The sequence below is a fragment of the Phocoena sinus genome, chromosome 3 (assembly GCF_008692025.1).
Source record: "Phocoena sinus isolate mPhoSin1 chromosome 3, mPhoSin1.pri, whole genome shotgun sequence".
Taxonomy (NCBI): Eukaryota; Metazoa; Chordata; class Mammalia; order Artiodactyla; family Phocoenidae; genus Phocoena; species Phocoena sinus.
In genome coordinates, this window is record NC_045765.1 from 125630244 (window position 1) to 125652752 (window position 22509).

A 22509-nucleotide genomic window follows, 5' to 3' on the forward strand; every position below is an offset into this window, starting at 1 on the left:
CTGACTAGACAATACTCAAGACTTATTTTGAATTACATAACAACAGATTTTCCTCTTATTAAATAAAACCCTATGTGGGAAAATATAGTTCTTTGATGACTGGCACCACAGTAATTAACTGAATTAAAAGAAAAATTAATTTCCTCTAAAGGGTTCTTAAACACTCTTCATTGATGGTGTTCAATTATGCAACTCAAAGAAAACTCAAGGAGACCTCTAAAGAACCACCTTTCATATCAAGGAAATAGAAAAGTTAGATGACTTATTTTTTGAAAACTTGCTTGAAAACAAACTAAAAATATTTTCCCTTGCTTTATAGTAGAAGGCTTATGAAATGTGTAATGGTACTTATAGACTGTATAACACATCTGTACCACAGCCCTCAATTATCTAAGAACTGAGACACACAGAGACATTAGACAGCAGCATACATTGATTCTACTACATCATTGGTAAAAGCCTGATTTTCTCACAATCAAGAGTACATGGATTCAAAATATCAAGCTAATTGAAGCATAAATTGGCATAAGCACTTTGGAAAACAACTTGGTATTATAATAATAAAATTATAAGATAAACATTACCTGTGACTCACAAATTATACCATTTTAGAATACACATGATTTTGTTAATTTAAGTCTTCTTTAATGATACTGTATTTTCAATGAAATAAATTAATACAAATTTTTTTTAATGGTCAAAAGATTTGAACAGATACTTCACCAAAGATTCATGGATGGCAAATAAGCACATGAAAAGATTCTCAACATCCTCAGTCATTAGGCAAATGAAAATTAAAACCATGAGATAACACTATCTACCTATTAGAATGGCTAAAATAAAATAAAAGCAAAAAAACTGACAAAACCAAGTGCTGGTGAGAATGTGAAACTAGAACTTTCATGTGTTGCTGGACAGGAAGAGAAAATTGTACAACCAGTTTGGAAAACAGATTGGTAGTTTCTTATAAAGGTTAGTTATATATACATTTACCCACAACTCAGCAATTCCACTCCTAGCTGTTCACCCTAGAGAAATTATGTTCACCAAAATCCTATATGTGAACGTTTACAGAGGCTCAATCACCAAAAACAGTAGAAACAACCTAAATGTCCTTCAGGCTGCTGAACAGATAAATAAACTGTGGTAAACCCATATAATGGAAGGGAATACTACTTAGTAACAAAAAGGAACTACTGATACAATGGATAAATCTCAACTACATTATGCCATATGAGATAAACCAGACTCAGAAGACTGCATCTTGTATTCAATATAGCTCCATTTATTATACATGATGTTCTGGAAAAGGCAAAACTGTAGGAACGTAAAACAGATCAGTGGTTGTCAAGGGCAGGGTGAGGGAATGAAATACTAAGGGGTAGGAGGGACTTTTGGGGTGATGGAACTGTTCTATATCTTGATTGTCGTGATACATGAGAGTATGCATTTGTCAAAATCATAAAACCATACACCAAAAAGGATGAACGTTACTGTATGTAAATTATACTTCATTTAAAAAGGTCAATCTGATGTTTTTAGTATTTTTTTAACGTTACCTGACAACTTATGGAAAAGAAACATTTTTCCCCTCTGCTTCCTCTGTCAAGAAACACTTCACCACCATTCTAGGTTCTTTGTGGACTTTTGAGACTTATTTCCTGCCCTGATAGAGTTTAAATGCTTATTAGGGAAACAAGTCTAAGATATTAAAATAAGTTACAGAAAAGGGCTAGGCAAAACAATTTTTGAGTAATAAATCAAGGAATACCCTTACATATGCTCTACGAAGAAGAAATGCCCTCTGTCAAGAGTTACGGGAAATGAATGGAACACAACTTTGAAAGGTCTTAGTGTTTCTCAGTATTATTGCTATTATTATTATCTCTAACTTTCAAGTGAGGATACTGAGACCTGCGGAGGACAAATACTTTGTCTGTGATCCCTCAGTTATTAGATCTCAAAGTTGAGATTCTAACCCATGCCTTTCTGACCCCAAAGCCTGAGATCTTTCGCATCGCGGCGCTGGAACAACACAGAAGAGTTTACCACGACTGCCACGTGGTGTGATCTCAAAGACCAGCAACGGCCCCTACCTCCCCAAACATCAAGACTTCGCAAGATTCCTGCACAGAAACACGGTTAGCGCCCTGTATCTTCAAGTCAGCGCAACAGGGTCTTGGGAGTGTAAACTCATGGGAAAGGTAACGTGGAGCCTTGCGGGGATCTCTTTTCCATACAGTCAGCGTGCATGGCCCTACTTCTGACAGTTTTGGCCTTGAGGAAGGTGACGCCTGGGGGCCAACGCCGGAGCCACTGAAAAGGTCAACACCACGAAAGAGGAGAGCGGAGGCGCTCAAAATACACCTCTTCAATTACCCCGCGCCAGCCTGGTCGCAAGAGGGTCATGGGAGGAGGAAAGGCACTTCCCTACCCCTCCCGGGAACCTTTGGTAAAAGACGTCCGTGGACTTGTCCCCGTCTACGTCGCCCGACCTCAAGGACCCACACTGAAGGGGGCAGACGAGGCGGTCCTCCGCTGGCTGGGCTCTCGGCGATGGGAGATACAACGCTAGCGTGGCCGCGGCCGGGCTCAGGACACGGGTGCTGCGGCGCAGGGACGGCGGGCACCCGCCGGGCCGTTCACCGACAGCCCGTCTTAAAGCCAGCGGCCAGAGTAGAGAGGGTTGTGGGGAGAACGAACTCGGGTTGTCTACTCTGGTGATTACAAGTGCCGCACATCGTTTTTCGACCCCCCAACCGCTGCCCTAGCTCTCATCTCACCTCTCCAGTTCTTGTACTCTGGGATATAGTAGTATTTGTTCCCGAACCGGTCTGTGCCCACTTGCTCCTTCACTTCCTTTGACAGCGCTCTCCACAAGACACGGAAGAAATTCTGAGACCAACCCATGCCTTCCCACCGGCTCCAGCGCGGGTCGTGCCGTAATCTGCCGAGGTTCCATGAGACCAAAGCGAGAAAGCCCAGGCAGCTGACCCAGCCCACCTACTCAGAGGAGTCCCACCCACCTCCTTCCGTACACCCTCAAGTAACGACGCTCTCCATTGGCCCGGTGGCATCATGTTTGACCAATGGGAGACTCCGCTCTACACCCCAGCCTCAGTGTTCTGTCATGGCGCCGTCCAGTTCGCAAGCAGGTGTGAAGGAACGGGATGCTAGGGTTTTTGTTGGCACGACAAGCGGGTTTGGACGACCCTGTTCGCCTTCGGAGAGCGGAGTCCACACGGAGGTAAAGAAAACCTTATTCTTTTCTCTAATATTCCGGTTAAAATCTGGGCCAATGGGGCTTCCCTGGTGGCGCAGTGGTTGAGAGTCTGCTTGCCGATGCAGGGGACACGGGTTCGTGCCTCGGTCCGGGAAGATCCCACATGCCGCGGAGCGGCTAGGCTCGTGAGCCATGGCCGCGCGTCCGGAGCCTGTGCTCCGCAACGGGAGAGGCCACAACAGTGAGAGGCCCGCGTACCACCAAAAAAAAAAAAAAAAAAAAATCTGGGCCAATGGCTGTGTTAGCTTTGCCTAACACTTGGCCGCCTCATTACCACTTTTCTCCACCACAACTGGGCTTTACTCTCTCTTCTGTTCTGTGGCTCGAGAAAATAGGATAGGTTTTATATACCTGTAGGCAGGTGGGTGCGCACGCGGGCTCGAGTGAGGGCGCTATAAATCTAAATGAGGATATTTTCATTTTACTTTATTCCTTCGCCCCGGTTCCCAAGGAATAACTATCTTCCAAGAATTCGTTCTTTCATTTAGTCAACGTATTTAGTGAGTTACTATGTGACAAGCATATGTTAAAGGCGGAGCATAGGCCAGGAATTGAACAAAGTTTAGCATGACTAGAGCAGAGAATTGTGGAGAGAGGGCCATTGACAAGAGATGAAGCTGGAGAAGTAGGGGAGGCTAGATGGGGAAGAGCCTTGTATGCTTGGTTAAGTGGCAAGAAGATGAGAATAAGGTGACAACTGTTGCATTTTGTCATCTGCTTAGAGAATGGATTGAAGTTGAGAGCAGGATTGGGAGCCAAGTTAGGTAACTGTTGCAAGGAGAGAGTTGATGGAAGCCCGAGCCAGGGACGTGGCAGTTGGGGCCAAGAGGGTGAAGATATTTGAAAAAAATCTAAGAAATAGAATCAACCAGCCATGGAGATTAATTGGATATAATGAATGATGAAAAAGGAAAAGTCTGCAATGATTCCCAGCTATGTGCCTTGTATGTCAGGGTGAATGATGGTAACATCTCTCCCCAAAGAGGGAGCAAGTTTTACTTTAATTTTGTTCATATTGACTTTTCCCATATTGCTTTCAAGGAACGTGTGGAGATTTCACTTGGAGAGTGCAGGACACAGTTGCATATAGTATATGTTTGATGCTCAGGAGAAATTTAGATTGTTTAATGCAAGATGATACGTGAAGTGAGGAGGACATAAGATCACCCAGGCACTATTTGTGGAGTAAGAAGAGAGAAGCAGTTCAGTGATTACAAACCTGAAAAATACCAACACTTAAAGTTAGGCAGAAGATGGAGACTGCAGAAGAACTGAAAAGGAGTAACCAGAGGGATTGAAGGCAAATTAGGGTGGTGAGGTATCATGGATGCTGAGGGAAGACTGTTTGAAGAAGGAGCCATCAAATGTGTCAGTTGCTGCCCCCGAATCCCTCCTTTGCTCTCAATGGTTCTCCATCCCATTATTCTGCTCTATTTTCTTCATTCAATTTATTGCCACTGAAATTGTATTATATACTTATTTTTTTACTGGTATATTGTCTTCTAAAACCCTGTATTCCCATTGCCTAGAAGAGGGTTTGGCACAATTTGTATGACGTTTTGTGTTCTAAGGTGTATTATCCTTACATTTTAGTATTATGCTTTTAGAATGGGTAAATATGTTTCTAGATAGTACATACAGTTTTAACTAAATAAGAGAGTATTAATTTTTTTACTATGTTTTGGTTAGTTTTAAGCATGATTGGGGTTGCATCTCCTACTGTCCTCCAACCCCCTTTAGTGCACAGTTGACAGTAATTCCTTTTCAGCTAGGTCATCCACTCTAACAAAAGCATACAGGCATATCCAGAGTTTTTTATTCCAGTAACTGCAAGAAATCAAGCAAAATTTGTATGTATCAAAATTTGTCAGTCTGCTTAAATTTGTCAGTCTGCTTTGACTATGTGGCTTGTTTCCATCAAGTAGTTCTGCAATTCTTCCCTAATGATCAGCGAAGTAAAGTTTGGAAAATGAGTGACGTTGTCCATTATCTTTAATATCAGTGACAGTAGCGGTACTTTTTTGAAAAGAAGCAGCATTATTCTTTTTTCCCTCATATGACCAGAGGTCTTATCATATCAGTAATAATGTAAATCGTGTGCACCACTGAGTGTCTGAAAAATTTGGTTTCTTGTTGTCTTTTAATTCCAAAAGTCCTTGCTCTGAGGAAGCAACTAAGTATAGCTCTTTAGGCACAGTCAAAATTCTGTGACCTAAACCTCTTACTTCATTAGAAGAAATAAAAATTCAAAAACAGTGAAGGTTTCCTAACCAAATTGCCAGATTAATCCATCTTTAAATAGATTTCATTTCCTCTGTAAAACATTGATTCCCCAAGCATACTTAACATTTCTGGTTACAAACCTGTACTCTAGTAATCCCATGCACATCTCTCCCACCAATTGCTTTGTGTGCTTATCAAAAGTCATTATTTCTCCCTAACCCTATTAATGCTAGTTTTATTTATTATTCTGATGATGTCATTTTAGTGGGAGCTGATGAAGTATGAATACAAAAGTTGCTATTCTTATAAAACTAAATGGACCACTTTTTGAAATAGTGCAAACAAATGCTTAAAACAAATGAGATATGATTGAGACCAGTTATTATAAAAGATTTGGGGAAAGTGTAAAAAGATGAAACAGTCTTTTCAACTTTGCCAGAATATTTAAAATAACATAGGGTATTTGGAAAAAATCCTCATGCTATCGTTCCAACCGCATATATTCTAGTCTAATTGGTCTAGGACACTGGAATTTTTTAAAGCGCCCTAGCTGATTGTAATGTATAGCTAGAAATGAGAATCATTGCTTAAGAAAGACTCCACATTCAATTGCTTTGCATATGTCTTAGATTCCATATTCAGATTGCATTGTATATGTCTTAAATTTTCACCCAACTAAAATATATAAATTAATAAATAAAAAACAAATTTTAACAATCCCTGAAAATCATAGACTATATATAATATGTGTATGGTTTATGGAAGAAAGATGTTATGGCCCTCTGTCAGCACATTTCATTCTTCTTCAAAAAATTAGCTAATATTCAGACAGTCTTTGCTATTGCATAGTAGTGCACATCCATAAAACTGATAGTGTAAGCTAAACCTATGCAAAGTTATCTTAATAATTAGTGAGGAAAATTCAAGTTGTTCTGTGACCTTTAAAAAATTTTTTGAAGCACTAGAAGTCACTATCAGTTATCTGTGTAACGTAAAATATTAGAAATGATGAGAACCAAAGTATATTTCTTTGTTTAAAAAAAAAACTTGTCAAGAGTAGTTTGAGCAGTGCTTGTCTTCTCATTGTACAACTTACAAGTTGAGCATCTTTTCTTTACCTTGGCTAATTATCACACGCCTTTCTTTTTTTTTTTTTTTTTTTTTTTTTAAACATCTTTATTGGGTATAATTGCTTTACAATGGTGTGTTAGTTCTGCTTTATAACAAAGTGAATCAGCTATACACTATACATATGTTCCCATATGTCTTCCCTCTTGCGTCTCCCTCCCTCCCACTCTCCCCATCCCACCCTTCCAGGCTGTCACAAAGCACCGAGCTAATATCCCTGTGCCTTGCGGCTGCTTCCCCCCAGCTATCTACCTTACTACGTTTGTTAGTGTGTATATGTCCAGACTCTCTCTCGCCCTGTCAAAACTCACCCCTCCCCCTCCCCATACCCTCAAGTCCGTTCTCCAGTAGGTCTGCGTCTTTATTCCTATCTTACCCCTAGGTTCTTCATGACATTTTTTTTCCCTTAAATTCCATATATATGTGTTAGCATACGGTATTTGTCTTTTTCTTTCTGACTTACTTCACTCTGTATGACAGACTCTAGGTCTATCCATCTCATTACAAATAGCTCAATTTCATTTCTTTTTAAGGCTGAGTAATATTCCATTGTGTATATGTGCCACATCTTCTTTATCCATTCATCCGATGATGGGCGCTTAGGTTGTTTCCATGTCCTGGCTATTGTAAATAGAGCTGCAATGAACATTTTATCACACGCCTTTCTAAATTTGTGTCAGATTCCAACATTTTATCCTTTACATTCTCAATGGCTTGAAATATCTCTGAGAGTTCTCTTTATTTATTTATGTATTTATTTATTGCCATGTGGTGCGGCATGCAGGATCTTAGTTCCCCGACCAGGGATCGAACCTGTGCCCCCTGCATTGGGAGTGCAGAGTCTTGACCACTGGACCACCAGGGATGTCCTTGAGAGTTCTTTTAATGTGAAGATTTCTGCCAGCATCACTTCTTCTGGGACATATTCAGCATTTTCATCGCAAACACTTTACCTCATTTATGTCGATAAGTTCACCTTCATTGATCTCTTCAGTCTGCATATCTAGAGTTTCTAAAATGGCAGCAATGTCAACATTCCCGCAGTGAGCTATTTCTTTTGTAATTCCATTTACATTCAATTTGAGTTTCACTTCCAGTATCATCACTTTGTGTTGCTTTTGTGCACTTTAATTATGTTTGCCAATTCCCCCATTCAGTTATCAATTTTTGTGGAATTCCTTGTGGGTTTATCTCAGGGGCACAGAGGTAACAAAACTGAATGCTGTGTGTGAACTGAATAACAAATGCACAGTGATCATCTGCAGACTTTGAAAGAAGTCATGCAAAGTGCTCACTAATTTTAATGTACATGTTATTTTCATAGTATCTTGTGGACTGAAAAGCAAGTATTGAACACTGCGCTTTTTACTCACAGTTAATATACCATGGTAACTGAGATTTGAACCATGTTGTCGTGGTCTGGTATTAACTAAATCATGGTAACTGAAATTCGTGTGTATCAGACAATGCAAAATAAGGACTACTTGTATATTTAAGTTAAACTGTTTAAGGTAGTTTTTTTTTAAGATTCCCCTCTTTAATGATATTTTAGCTTAACTAAACAAACATACAGTCCTATTTTATTCAAAGAAGATGTCTACTGTCATTTGCCCTAGTCTCTTCCTTGTCGTTGACTACAGGCAAAGACATGAACACTAAAATGCAATGTTCATAATCCATACCCTCCTTTTTTATTTTATAACTCTGCTGAGGTACAATGATATACACTAAACTGCACATTACAGTATACAATTTGATGAGTTTTGACATATATATACACTTTTGATACCATCACCATAATCAAGATAACAATCATCCATAAGCCCCAAAATGTCATCAAGACTCTGTAATCCCTTTCTCCCTTCTTTCCCTGTTTCACATTCTTTCTACTCCGGGAAACTACCGATCTGCTTTCTGTCACTATTGATTAGTTTGTATATTTCAGAATTTTTTATAAATGAAATTATTTTTTCTTAGCGTTCTTTCACTCAGAATAATTATTTTGAAATTTCTCCATCCTGTTGCGTGTATCCATTCTTTTTTATTGCTGAGGAGTTTTCCATTTTGTGGATATACCATAACTCGTTATCCATTCATTTGTTGATGGGCATTTGAGTTGTTTTGGGACTAGTACATATAAAGTTGCTCTAAAGATTCATGCACGAGTCTTTGTATGGGCATATGCTTTTATTTCTCTTCGGTGAATACCTGGCGGTGGAATGACTAGGTATATGTTTCACTTTTTAAGAAACTGACAGTTTTCTAAAAACTTACATTCCTATCAGCAGTGAATGGAAGTACTGATTGCTTCACATTTTTATTTACCCGTTCCTGCTTTCTTTTGGGTTATTTGAACATTATTTAATATTCTGTTTTAATTTATCTATTGTGATTTTGACTGTATTTCTTTGTATAGTATTTTTTAGTTATTGCTCTAGGAATTGTAAAACACCTACTTAACTTCATTTTCTACTTAGAATCAATATTTTACTCCTTCATTTGGTATATTGAAACTTTATCACCCTTTACCTTCCACCATATGTGTTGTTGTCTTATATATTAGATTTACATACATTGTAAACTCCATTGGACAGTGTCACAATTTTTGTTTTCAACCATCAAACATATTTTAAAGGGAAGAATAGCCTATTTACCTAGATATGTATCTTTTCTGGTGTTCTCTTTTCATTTCTGATATCCCAAGTTTCCTTCCTATATCACTTCACTTCTGTCTGAAGAAATTTGTTTAGAAATTCTTTTAGAACAAGGCTGGATGGCTCTATGGTTTCAGAAAAGGAATCTGCAGTTAGTTCAATCATTTGTTTCTCTATAGGTAATTTGTCATTCTCTCTGGTTGCTTTGAAATTTTCTTTGTTTTTAGTTTTCAGCAGTTTTGATTATAATGTATCTGAGCATGACGTCTTTGGGTTTATCATAGAGTCTATTCTGCTTCTTGAACTTGCAGATTTATATCTTTCCACAAACTTTGGATGTTTTCAGCCATTATTTCTGTCCAATATTTTTTACATACCACTTTCTTCTTTCTTTCTGGGACTCTGATGACATTTGGCCTTTTATAATTGTTACTGAGGTCCCTGAGGCTGTGTTCTTTTCTTTTCTTTCTTCTTTTTTTTTTTTAGTCTTTTTACCCTATGTTGTTAAATTGTGTAATTTCAATTGATCTGTGTTTAGGTTCACTGACTTTTTCCTCTGTCATCTCTAATCTGCAATTTAGTCTATCAGAAAAATAGTTTTTAATGAAAATTAGATTTTTGATGAAAAATAATTTAACATTTTTCAGTTCTAAAATTTCCATTTGGTTCTTAATTATATCTTCTGTTTCTTTGCTGAGACTTTCCTTTTTTAACATTTGTTTCAGTTATGTTCGCATTTGCTTGCTCAAGCATATTTTAATGGCTACCTTGAAGTCTTTGTCAGATAATTCCAACATCTGTGTCACCTCAGCTTTGCTGTCTGTCTGATTGTCTTTTCCCATACAAGTTGAAATGTCCATGGTTTTTCATATGCAGAGTAATTTTGCATTGTATCCTGGACATTTTGTAATGTCATGAAACTCTGGGTCTTTTTTCAGTCTTATGAAGAATGTTGATATTTTTGTTTTAAGAAGCAATTGGCGAAGTTAGGTTCAGGCTGAAAGTTCTTACCTCCTTATGTTTGCCATGGTTCTAATGTCAATTCAGTTTTCAAAGCCATTTCAAATCTGCCCCCAATGTGTGCCACTCAGTAGTCTGTTACCTGAGTGGTACTCTGTTAGTTTAGTTTTCAGAATCTTTTGTATGCTACTTAAGGTTAGCTCCATGCATGCTCTGCCCAGTGATGAGTCCTGGAGTTCATAAATAGCTTTATGAGGTTGCCTTCCTGAGCTTCTTTCTCTCAGTGATCTTTCTGGTACCTCTCATCACTGGGACTCTCCCTTTTGGTACTCCTGCTGGAAACATTGGGCTCAGTTACCCTGTTTACCATACACGAATGTGTTTGGGCTCAGTTCTGGGCCTGTAAGTGAGAAGACAGAGGAAGAAAGCAATGGTGATTGGACCCACTCTCTTGGGATCAGAGCTCTGATGAACAGAGAAAACAGATTCCTTCCCCAAGAGTTTTGACTCCCTCAGGTCACTATTTCCAGCCATGCCAGTGCTGCTATCAGATTGCCTAGGGGCTGGGCCACAAGAGAATGGAGAAAAGAGAGAAAAAATATAGATGGGTGATTTCTGCATATCCTTGAGTATTGGAGTTCCCTTTTTTACTCCTGGCACTTTCTCTGTCTGTGCCACAGTGCTCACTTCCAGGTTTCCAGCCAGGAAGTAGCAGAGGAGAAAAAAATAATAAACTGGCCATTGTTTTGGTGGTATGTTGGATTTGGTGTTTCCCCCAGTCCAGTTGCTGCTATTTACTTTTTGGAGTCCTCAAATAGGTATTCCATGCATTTTGTTCACATTTTATAGTTGTATTTCTAGGGAGATGGGTAAAGTGTGCTAGTTATCTTACCTCAAACTGGAGTGGCTACTTTTGAGTATTGACTAATGAAGTGGATGATCAAACGAAAGAAATATGTCAAATCACAAAGCAAGTATAAAAAGTATGAGAGAAACGATAAGAGATTTGGAGAGTAGACCCAGAAGACCCCAGAGGCAATAATAATTCCAGAGGGAGAACAAAACAAACAAGCAGAGACTAGATTGACAGACTAAAAAGGTTCACTGAAGTGCAATAGAATTGATGAAAAAGACATAAAATTAAAAATACCCTAGTAAATATATCTAGGAATGGAGAAAAAAATTATTAAAAGCTTCCAATGGTAAACAATTTATTCATAAAAGAAAAACAGGTTGACATTAGACATCTTAGCAGTTCTAGAGACTGGAATGATATCTACTAACAAGAAAAAAGGACTGCAAGTCAGGAATCCAAATTTAGCCAATCTGTCCTATATTGTGCATATGCTAAAATTCCTAGAAATATTTCACCCCTTTCCCCTTCAAGAAAAAATACCCAAGGAACAACATTAATTGATGAATGAATGTATTTGAACAAGGCCCCAGGGTACATAAATGATGAAGAGGAGAGGAAACAGAGAAGAGCAGTGAACCTTGTAGTATGTGTATGGTTAAATCTAAATATATAATAATAAACAAGCTGGAAATATACAACATGGCTGATGAAGATCTTTTTAGACACGCTTCAAAATTAGCAAAGGGGAATGAACAGCAACTTCATTGAACTAGCAAAATGAAAAGTTAAAGATGGAACTATGACATTAAGTAAACAATAAATAATATCAAGTATATCAGATGTCATACCAAAGGTGAACAGGCTGATTCCTCCCATTAAGAAGCACAGATTATCAGATTAATTTTTAAATAAAATATAGCTAAAAGCTGTTGCTCAGAAATACCTCAATTTAAAATATTTTAACTAGTTTACAAATTCTTAAATATTAAAAGTTAAAGTAGAGGATAAAAAGATATTAGACAATTGTCAACAAAATGCAGAAGTCACTGTTAATATTAGTTAAGGTGAGATTTTTGATTAAAAGCACCAAACATTGTAATAGACGATATTATTTGAAGCACAATTGATGAATTGGTGTAATAAAACATGTATTCAAACAGTTAAATATATAAAGCAAAATGTAAAGAAAATTTGACACTAGTTTCTTTTCCAGAATGGTCCTGATATAGTAGAGAGAGAATACATACATATGGGGGAAATGGATAAACAACACACCAAATTTAATAGACATATATAACTTTACATCTCTTAGAGAATGTGCATGTTTTTTATATGTCAGTGGTACATTTACCAAAATTTTTATGTACTTGGCTACCAAGAAAACTTTAACAAATTCAAAAAGGTAGCCATCTTTACAGGTCATATTCTTTGATCATAAGCTAAAGAAATTGGAAGTAAATTAATTAATGAGAACATCACCATCACCTCTAATTCAGTGTTTAAAGAATTAGCAATTACAGGGCTTCCCTGGTGGCACAGTGGTTAAGAATCTGCCTACCAAGGCAGGGGACACGGGTTCGAGCCCTGGTCCGGGAAAATCCCACATGCCACGGAGCAACTAAGCCTGTGTGCCACAACTGAGCCTGCACTCTAGAGCCCGCAAGGCACAAGTCCTGAGCCTGCATGCCACAACTACTGAAGCCCACATGCCTAGAGCCTGTGCTCCACAACAGGAGAAGCCACCGCAATGAGAAGCCCGCACACCGCAACGAAGAGTAGCCCCCGCTCGCCACAACTAGAGAAAGCCCGCACACAGCAACGAAGACCCAACACAGCCAAAGATAAAATAAAGAAGATAAATAAATGTATATTTTTATGTCATAGCCTAAAAAATAAAAATGAAAGTATTTCATCATTGAAGAAGATGAAAGGATATAAAATTTTTAAGCCATCTTAAGACGTTAAAAACAAAAAGTTAAAAGGACTCGCTCTTTTCCTTACCCTGCTTATCCCAGTTTCCTCTGCCTTCTCCCATATCTCTTCTCTTTCACTCCTTTCCCCTTCACCCTCTCTCCTTCACTTTCTCCCCTCCCTCTTTTCTCCCATATTCTCCCTACCCCTCTTCCTTCTACTTCTATGCTTTTGTGTGGGGGGTGTCCCCAAGACCACCCCCAGGTTTGAGGATTCTCTGGAAGGACTCAGTATGCAGCATACGGTTGCACCAAATTACTCATGGCTGTGATTTATTACAGCAAAAGTATACAAGGTAAAATCAGTGGAGGGAAAAGAGCTTGGCACAAGCTCTCAGTGGAGTCACACAGATAAGCTTCATTTCTTTAGCAATGAATTGTGACAGCTTAGGTGAAGCTGTCTATCAGGGAAGCTCATTAGAGACTCAGTGCCTGGAGTTTTTAATTGAGAACTGGCCACATTGGCACTTTCTGCTTAGCATGTAACAAAATTCCAGACTCCCAGAAGGAATGTAGGTATTCATAATGTCCATTGTTTGCTCCAAATATTAGTTTGGGCACAGTGAGCCATTCTTATCCAGAAATGATGGGAACCCTCCTGAAATCCCAGAAGGCAGGTAAGGGCCAGTCTTGCAAGCAGCCCTTTCTAAAGATAGCAGTGTCAGGCCTGCCATTTTAACTATTTTTTGCACACCTTGCCTCCTTCCACACAAACCCCACCCCTGTTTCCCTATTGTAGTACCCTCCCCCTTTCCCTTCATCTTAACCCCTCCTTCTGGTTCCCAAACAATTCAGACCTAAAGTATTTAGGTTGGGTAGAGGTAGGCTACCTATAAGGCAGGGATTAGGTTGACCGAAAGTGAGATTTCACTGGCTGAGCAGGTTGAGGAGGTAGTCCAGAGATGGAGACAGGCAAGTTCAGCTGATCAGGGTGCTGAGAGAAGCAGAGATCAAAGCCTAAGCCTGGTCAGCAGCATCCTTGTTGGAGGACGGGGCAGTAGTGGAGTTGGGAGATTGGTTACATACAGGGGGATTGATCAAATAAATATATTAATGATAATGGAGACCATGTTTTCACTGTTAGGAGAGGGAGCTCAAGGAGGGGATAATTCTCTTTGTACATGTCTTTATGATACTATTTTACTTGTTATAAGATGCAAATATTACTGTTATAATTTGAAAAGTCATCAGATGGAAAAATATTTTAAGAGGAAATAGGCATTTCAGTGGAGAAAATGTGAAATATTTTCTGGTGAAATATTGAAGTTTAGAAATGGTAGAAGAGCATAATGGTCTGGAGAAAAAAATGTCAGAGTTCAGATGTAGTTCAACCAATTATGTGATTTGGGGCAAATTACTTATGTCTTAGTTTTTTTTGTTTTTGTTTTTTTGCGGTATGTGGGCCTCTCACTGTTGTGGCCTCTCCCGTTGCGGAGCACAGGCTCCAGACACACAGGCTCAACGGCCATGGCTCATGGGCCTAGCCGCTCCACGGCATGTGGGATCTTCCCGGACCGGGACACAAACCCGTGTCCCCTGCTTCGGCAGGCGGACTCTCAACCACTGAGCCACCAGGGAAGCCCTGTCTTAGTTTTATAATCAGGCAAAGTGTTTAATAATGTAATCTACCACTGGGAAAGTTACTACTTAGGATTACCATTTATGACACTTAATAAAGTGATTACAATGTCAGCAAATAGTAGGCTCTTAATTAATATTAGCTGTTTTTATTATTGATCAGGGTTAGACAAGTAGTAAGTGTTAGACTGGATATTTGAATCTAAGGCTAAACTGTCTTCCAAGAAAAAAAGAGGAACTTGTATATCTTTAAATCAGACACTTGCTACTGTTAAAATGATTTCCAAAATGTTTATGGGAATTAATAGTACTGTCACTGCATAAAAATATCAGTATGTACCTTTCCTAGCACTGTGCATTGTTATTTTTTAAAAGAAAACTATGATAATTTGAAAGGTTAAAACTTCTCATTTTATGAAACTTGACCCCTATTTTATACCCCTCACAAAAATTAACTTGAAATGGATTAAAGACTTAAATGTAAGTCCTGAAGCCATGAAATTCCTAGAAGAAAACATAGGAATAAAGCTCTTTGACATGGCCTTGGTAATGATTTTTTGGATATGACACTTAAAGCAGAAGCAACAAAACCAAAAATAAACAAGAACTCCAAAGGTGGGGAGGAGTGGGGAGGGGTGGATCTTAGGCCAACGGAAAGCAAACTGTGAACAGTAGGATAAACACCAGGGCCATGATGTGAAACTTTTGTCCATTTCAACAGCTTTTTTTCCAATATAGGGTGGGTTTTGGTTACTGCATACCTACCAACTACAGTGTGATATAACATGGAATAAGCACTCTTAGCAAAAAAAATCAGAAACAAAGAAACAAGTGAGACTACATCAAACTAAAAAGCTTCTGTACAGCAAAAGAAACCATCAACACAGTGAAAAGACAACCTACAGAATGGGAAAAAATATTTTCAAACCATTTATCTAATAAGAGGTTAATATCCAAAACATATGAAGAACTCATACAACTCAATACCAAAAAAAAAAAAAAATTGAAAAATGGGCAAAGAACCTGAATAGACATTTTTCCAAAGAAGATATACAAATGGCCGACAGGTACATGAAAAGATGTTCAGCATCACTAGTCATCAGGGAAGTGCAAAAACAGTGAGACAACACCTCACACCTGTTAGAACGTCTATTATCAAAAAGGCAAGAGATAACAAATGCTGGAGTGGATGTGGAGAATATGAAACCCTTGTGCACTGTTGGTGGGATTTGTAAATTAGTACAGCCACTGTGGAAGACCAGAATGGAGGATCCTCAAAAAATTAAAAATAGAACTACTACATGATCTAGCAGTTTCATTTCTGGGAATATATCCAAAGGAAATGAAAACGATAACTCACAAAGATATCTGCACCTCCGTGTTCATAGCAGCATTATTTACAATAGCCATGACAAGGAAACCTAAATGTTCACCTATGAATGAATGGATAAAGAAGTTGTGGTATATATTTACAGTGGAATGAATATTATTTAGCTACAAAAAGTGAGGATATCCTACCATTTGCAACTACATGGGTGGACCTTGAAGGCATTATGCTAAAGGAAATAAGTCTGACAGAGAAAGACAAATACTATATGATTTCACTTAAGTATGTGGACTCTTAAAAGAAAAGAAAACACTCAGAAAAAGAGATCAGACTTGTGGTTACCAGAGGGAGGGGGTGGGAGCAGGAGGAGTTGGAGGAAAGTGGTCAAAATGTACAAAATTCCAGTTATAAGATAAATAAGTACTAGGGATGTAATGTACAACATATTGACTATAGTTAACACTGATGTATGATATATAGGAAAGTTGTTAGTAAATCCTAAGAATTCTCATCACAAGGAGAAAATTTTTTTTTCTTTTTGTTGTATCTATATGAGGTGATAGATGTTAGCTGAACCCATTGTAGTAATCATTTCACAATATAAGTAAATTAAGCCATCATGCTGTATACCTTAAACTTATACAATGATATGTATTCATTTATTTCTCAGTAAAACTGGGGGGAAAATCTTATTTAAATTAACATTATTTTGATCAATAATGAATTTAGAGATCATTTGGTTAAATTAATGTAAATGCTTTTTGACATCCAAAAGATTGAGACAACTTCTAATAGTTAACACTCACTAGGCACTTACTATATGCTGAGCATTGTTATGAGCACTTTTTATGTTTCAACTCATTTAATCTTGACGTCCTCACCAAGATAATGATGGTTTACAGTTATTGAATATCAGAAATTTCATTCGTCTTCATTTGTGAGAGTACTTGTTAATCATTTTTATTTATATTTAATTTGATTTATTTAAATGTGCTTAATTGTTGAGTTGAACATGCTCGTTTTATATTTCTATAAGGCTTAAGAAACAAGGGAATTTTTTTTAAACTGTAATTTAAACTTTTGTCCACTAGATGTCCTCAGCTAAGCTTAAGTTATCAGAATTTAACTTTTTGTTCTTGAAAATTTGTTTCAGTTTCTAGCTATCTAAATTAAAAATTAATAAAATACACCCTTTAAATAAGAGATAAGACAATGCTTCAGGAGAAATTCTTTACATGTAACTGTTAGTACTCTTGTTATTTTAAAAATTTGTATAAGTTCTTTAATCTGTAAATACCTTTGGATGTATGTTAGGAGATTTAAGCATTACTTGTGATTTTTGACTCCATGTAATTTTGGTGAAATAAGGACATTTTAATGTTAAATTACTTTCTTATTGTTTAATTTTATTTTTCCTTTTCCTCCTTTTAATTTTTATGTTTTGCAGGGTTTTGGGACTGGAGTTAAACAAAGACAGAGATGTTGAAAGGATCCATGGCAGTGGAGTTAACACCCTTGACATTGACCCTGTTGAAGGGAGATAGTAAGTTTATTATATAATCATTTTTGTTCCTAAGTGAGATCCAGTAAAATCTTGCTTTCAGATTAATTTTCTGAAGTTTCATAAAAATTAATAAAAATTCTAAATTTGTAGCATTTTAAATCTGGCATTATTAATTTCAAATAAATACAGAACATTGAACCTATGCAATGTTGCCAAATATTTCCAAACTACTTTAATATAAATATATTCATTGTTAAATCAACTAATACTGAACTTTTTTGGATGCAGAGAGTGTGTAAGTGCTGAGGTATGTCTTTAGCTGCTATTTCAAAACAGAGTTGTTACTCTCAAGGAGTCTGCTGGGAAAACAAATATAAAAAGCAGAAGTATATTTTGGAAAATTAAGTTTGAAGCACACCAGACTTGTGTTTGAGTTCCTCCTGGCTTCATATTCATCAGCTATGTGGCCTTGAGCAATTTATCTAACCTTTCTAATTCACAGTTCCTTTAGCTATACAATGTAAGAACAAAATCTAACAAGTTTGTTGTGAAGATTAATTGAGATAATATGTATCACATGATTAGCATAGGACATGGCATACTGTAAATGGTTGCCACCACTGTTGTTAATCAAAAGCATTATCACCTATACTTTTACTCCTTTCAATCCATTTTCCATACAACAGCTGAAGTGCATAGAAAAATGTGGCATCTCCCCCACTTAAAACTCATCTACCCCACATTACTCTTACAAGAAAGTTCAAAACCCTTCATGTGGTCTATAATTAAGACAAGTGTAAAAGTAACTAAAGAAAAGTTTGTCTTACCATGTTCTGTTTAGCATTTGCCCCCAAATTTTTATATTATAATGAAATATTATTATTTGCATTAAAATAAGCCAGAGTAGGTTTAATAGAAATCTGTTTTTTATTTCCAGCCTCTGTCATGGTCTCACCTAGTAGTATATGAGAAACATGTACAGTGAACAAATGCTCACTTTAACACATGGTTAAATCTAAAAGATGACCTGTGATAATTCTTTTCTTCCTCCTGACCTTTTCCAGGCTCAACATAACACCCTCCAATTAAGGACAGGTTAAAAAGTTAAATTCTGATAACTTAAACTTAGCTGAGGACATCTAGTGGACAAAAGTTTAAATTTGCTTATAAAATAATCCAGATATGAGCATCAAGGGATAGCTGATTTCTTTTGGTCTTAGGGGCTGGTAGAAAAAAATGTTCAGTACTCCAGCCAGTCATTTGGGGTAGTGATCAGTTGTTTGACCTGTAAAGTACATGAATCCAGCAGGCTACCAGTTGGAAGACTTAGTGAGAAATGTGGGAAGTTATAGATTACATGTGCATTAAATATGTGTGAGAAATAACAGACTGAGGAGTCTTTGCAGAGCATATACAGAAAAGTCAAGATTCTCACTACAGTGGTTTCCCCCTTTTCCCCCTTTTTCATAGTAAAATTCTACAACTATTTATTTCATTGTTTGCTAAGACTTGTATTTTGCATTAAACCCTTTTGGCAGAAAAGAGAAATAAAAATCAAAATGAATGTTTAATGGAAAATTAAATATAGGTCTTCTTTTTCTCAGAAAAATCAATTCACATGTAACTTGCTCAAAATACTTGTTAATATTTACCAACCATTGTGAGAGCTGTAGTTATACCACGGAAAACCAGAATGAAAACTAGAATACATAAATCTTGTAAAGAAGCATTTATTTCCAAAGTTAGGAGTTAATTGAAGAAGTCTATCTGAAAACATTTTAACAAGTGCAACTACATAAAGTACATTTGTATATCATCCTGTGAAGCTTGAATTTTCTTTTATGTCTTCTAAATTCTTCTGAGTTTATTCCATGCGTCTTTGGTACCGAGTTTTCTTGTCCACATAAAAACGTCAAGTCCTGTCTTTTACTGTGTTCACTTTATTAGCAGGGTAATAACCGTAGAGTTAGGTAACATCATTGCCATCAGATACTTCAACTACGAAGTCAGTTAATTACAATAATGTTCAATTTTTTTCACCCAATTAATGTAATCAAAGGAAAGCTTTTGGAAGTCATTCTAGCAAAGATGAAACATCTTATGTTATTGTAAATACAATTTAAATTAAGTCTAAAAGTTCAGCTTTGAAAACAATTGTTTTTACATTGATAATACATGCAATGCCATGGTAAAAAACAGTATTTCACAAAGTACAAATATGCAGAAAATGTTTTTGGAATTGTTATGGTACGCATGTAACTCAAAACTATGTTCAAACAAGCTGCAACATGTTATCAACCAAAACAAAAGCTGTAGTTGTTAAAATTTACAAAGATTTCTCTGTATACACAATGAGTAACTGAACCACAAAATTTTGTAATGAAGCTAACACTGAGTATTAAAAAAAAAAACCTTCAGCATGGCATTACTTGCTGTATTTCTTTACTGCCCCATCATCAATTAGATTTAGAACTATTTTAGCAAAGAACTTTGAAGAAGTACTGTTAAATTAACCTAATTGTCCTACAAATTGATATTGAATTTTTCTTAAAACAAGTCTATAAATCAGTGCTTCTTGGACATGCTGCTAGTTCATGAACCCTTTGTATCTGGTTCACAACAAGATAAGGCACTTGTACCAGAATGTGGTACAAGTCACTAAGCGCACAGTTTAGATAAGCTATATATTTTTTTGTAGCAAGACTATCTCAGTGAAGAAAGAAGTGTGTTCATTTCTGACACAAGCTCTTTATGTTGTACTATAAATAGCAAAGAAACTAAAGATGGCAAAATAAAAAACCAATGTACAACACTCATAACAAATATAAGTGATCAAATATCTCCACAAACCACAAAATATGGATGAATGGGAGCAAAACACTGAAAACTACAAAATCAGTGTGGTATCAGCATCTATACCAGGGGAGGCAATAAAAACCACTGGGGCATCTAATAGACCTGATAACTCAAAATAACTGACAGGTAGTTGAAAGCTCAGCAAGCCAGTTTGACTACAACATTGAAACTGGGAAAGGATTGTGTACTCTAGTTGTTCAAGGGATTCACAGTAAGACCCAAAGGGGCTGGAGTACTGTAGGCCGTATAATCTCTCCAGCTAATCACCTAAAGATGTCCTAATGGACAGAACCCTACGTTGAGGAGAAACTGTTTGGAATAGAATCCAAAGTGAGCAGTACAGGGACAATAGAAAGAAACAAGGGAAAAAGGTGGATCAGATAAAAATTGGGGAGGTGAATAAAATCAGGAAATCTCTGAAAGTTAGCTGCCATATTTTGAGCATCTTATTTGAAAAAGAAGAGGAGGGGGATGTTCTAGATATATAAATTTTAAATATTGTTATAAACGAAGCCTCCCTTTTAAAAGTTTAAGAAAATTAATTTTACATAAAAATGAGCAAAAGAATAGGATTAAGATCAAAGCCCATACAAAATTATTTTAAGAACAAAGAGAATAAATAGAATAATGTTCCTTTAGACAGTGTAGTTGTGCCAGAAAGATATGCCCACAAAATAGATAACTACCTAATATTTTAAAACTAGCTGAAAGTCATTTCTATTTTTTATTTTTTTGGCTGCACCACGTGGCATGTGGGATCTTAGTTCCCCAATCAGGGATCAAACCTGTGCCTCCTGCAGTGGAAGCACAGAGTCTTAACCACTGGACTGCCAGGGAAGTCCCTAAAAGTCATTTTTAAAAGATACAGTGTATGAAAGAGTAACATAAGTAGGAATTAGAAAAACGGAAAAATGAGATGATCAAACTCAAGAAAAAATTAGAAAAGAAAGTTTCAGAAATGAAGACTAAAGCATAAGGAACACAAGCAAATAAAATATAAGAGGAAACATTTAAAAATCAAAAAGAAATGGAGAAAGGAAAAGTATTTGAGATACAGATGTATGTAGAAGATAGGCAAAGAAGATCTAACATACATATAATAAGAGTTTCCAGAGAAGAAACCCAAAGGAACAGAATGGAATAAAGACTAAAACTATATTCCAAGGAAACATTCCTAGAATGAATAAAATCTGAAACTACATATAAGGGAAAGAGAATCATATTGTAACCAGACTTTGATTTTGAGCTTTTTGCTCAAAGAAATGAAGTTTCTTTTCTAAGATGTTCAAGGAAATAAAATGTGAGTCAAGGATTTTATATCCAACCAGACTAATTTTCAAGTACAAAGGGACTAATTATTAGTAACATACAAGAATTCAGGGAGTATTGTTCTCATTAGACCTTTCTTAAGAATCTACCAGAGAATAAAATCAGAACAAGAATGAATAGAGACAGCACCAGAATTGATGGTGAGCAGTAATATTAACAAATAGCAATACTTTATGTAGATGCATAAATATTTACATATATAGATATATAAATTAAATTCACAAATCTATGTGTTTTCCCTATTAGATTGTAAACTGGGGCATCAGGAATCATGCCTGTCTTGTTCATAGTTGAATTGGCATAACACCTAGCATATTGCAGAAGCTCAAAATTGAATGAGTTGAGTAAATGCATTCATAATGGAGGGAAGAAATCTAACACTTACGGATCCCCTATTTTTTGCCAGGCAGTATAAAAGCCCTTTGCATATGACTTATCTTTATATCAACTTTATGATTTAGGTGAAAATGTCCCACTTTTTACAAAGGAAAAACCTTAGGTGAAGTAACTTGCCAGGGTCATATAGCTAGCATCAGTAATAACTGATATGTCTGATTCCATTTATAACTAGGCCATTTAAAATGACTTTGTAATATTTCACTTCCTTGTATAAGAAGTATCTTTTGCCATCTTGTTTCTACTGTCCTTTCTTTTTGGAATCATGAAGGTAAATTTTAACTGATCACAGATTGAATCATTCTATACTCATTCTTCCACAAATATTAGATTAAAAATTTTAGTTTATTTCAGCCTATACTAATGAAGATTTACTCTGTATTTATGGGCATAATAAATTTGAGTTTGTAGGTCAGTAATTTTCAGAAATACTTGGTAATAAATG

General features: G+C 36.6%; 2 protein-coding genes across 4 annotated transcripts in view; one reads left to right on the forward strand and one right to left on the reverse strand.

Moving 5' to 3' along the window:
* The window catches only part of NDUFAF2 (NADH:ubiquinone oxidoreductase complex assembly factor 2), a 186658-nt gene extending 183659 nt beyond the window's left edge, over positions 1–2999 (reverse strand). The window contains exon 1 of the mRNA XM_032627048.1: positions 2784–2999. Coding sequence (XP_032482939.1) covers positions 2784–2910 — 127 coding nt within the window. The 5' untranslated portion in view covers positions 2911–2999. The remainder of the gene's footprint in view (positions 1–2783) is intronic.
* A 112-nt stretch (positions 3000–3111) lies between these two features.
* ERCC8 (ERCC excision repair 8, CSA ubiquitin ligase complex subunit) overlaps positions 3112–22509 on the forward strand; it is a 59676-nt gene continuing 40278 nt past the window's right edge. For 2 of the 3 annotated variants that reach the window (XM_032628527.1, XM_032628528.1), the window contains exons 1-2: positions 3112–3247; positions 17427–17522. In XM_032628527.1, the coding sequence (XP_032484418.1) occupies positions 3171–3247; positions 17427–17522 (173 nt within the window). In that variant the 5' untranslated portion in view covers positions 3112–3170. The remainder of the gene's footprint in view (positions 3248–17426; positions 17523–22509) is intronic. The other variant, XM_032628529.1, reaches the window with a different exon arrangement.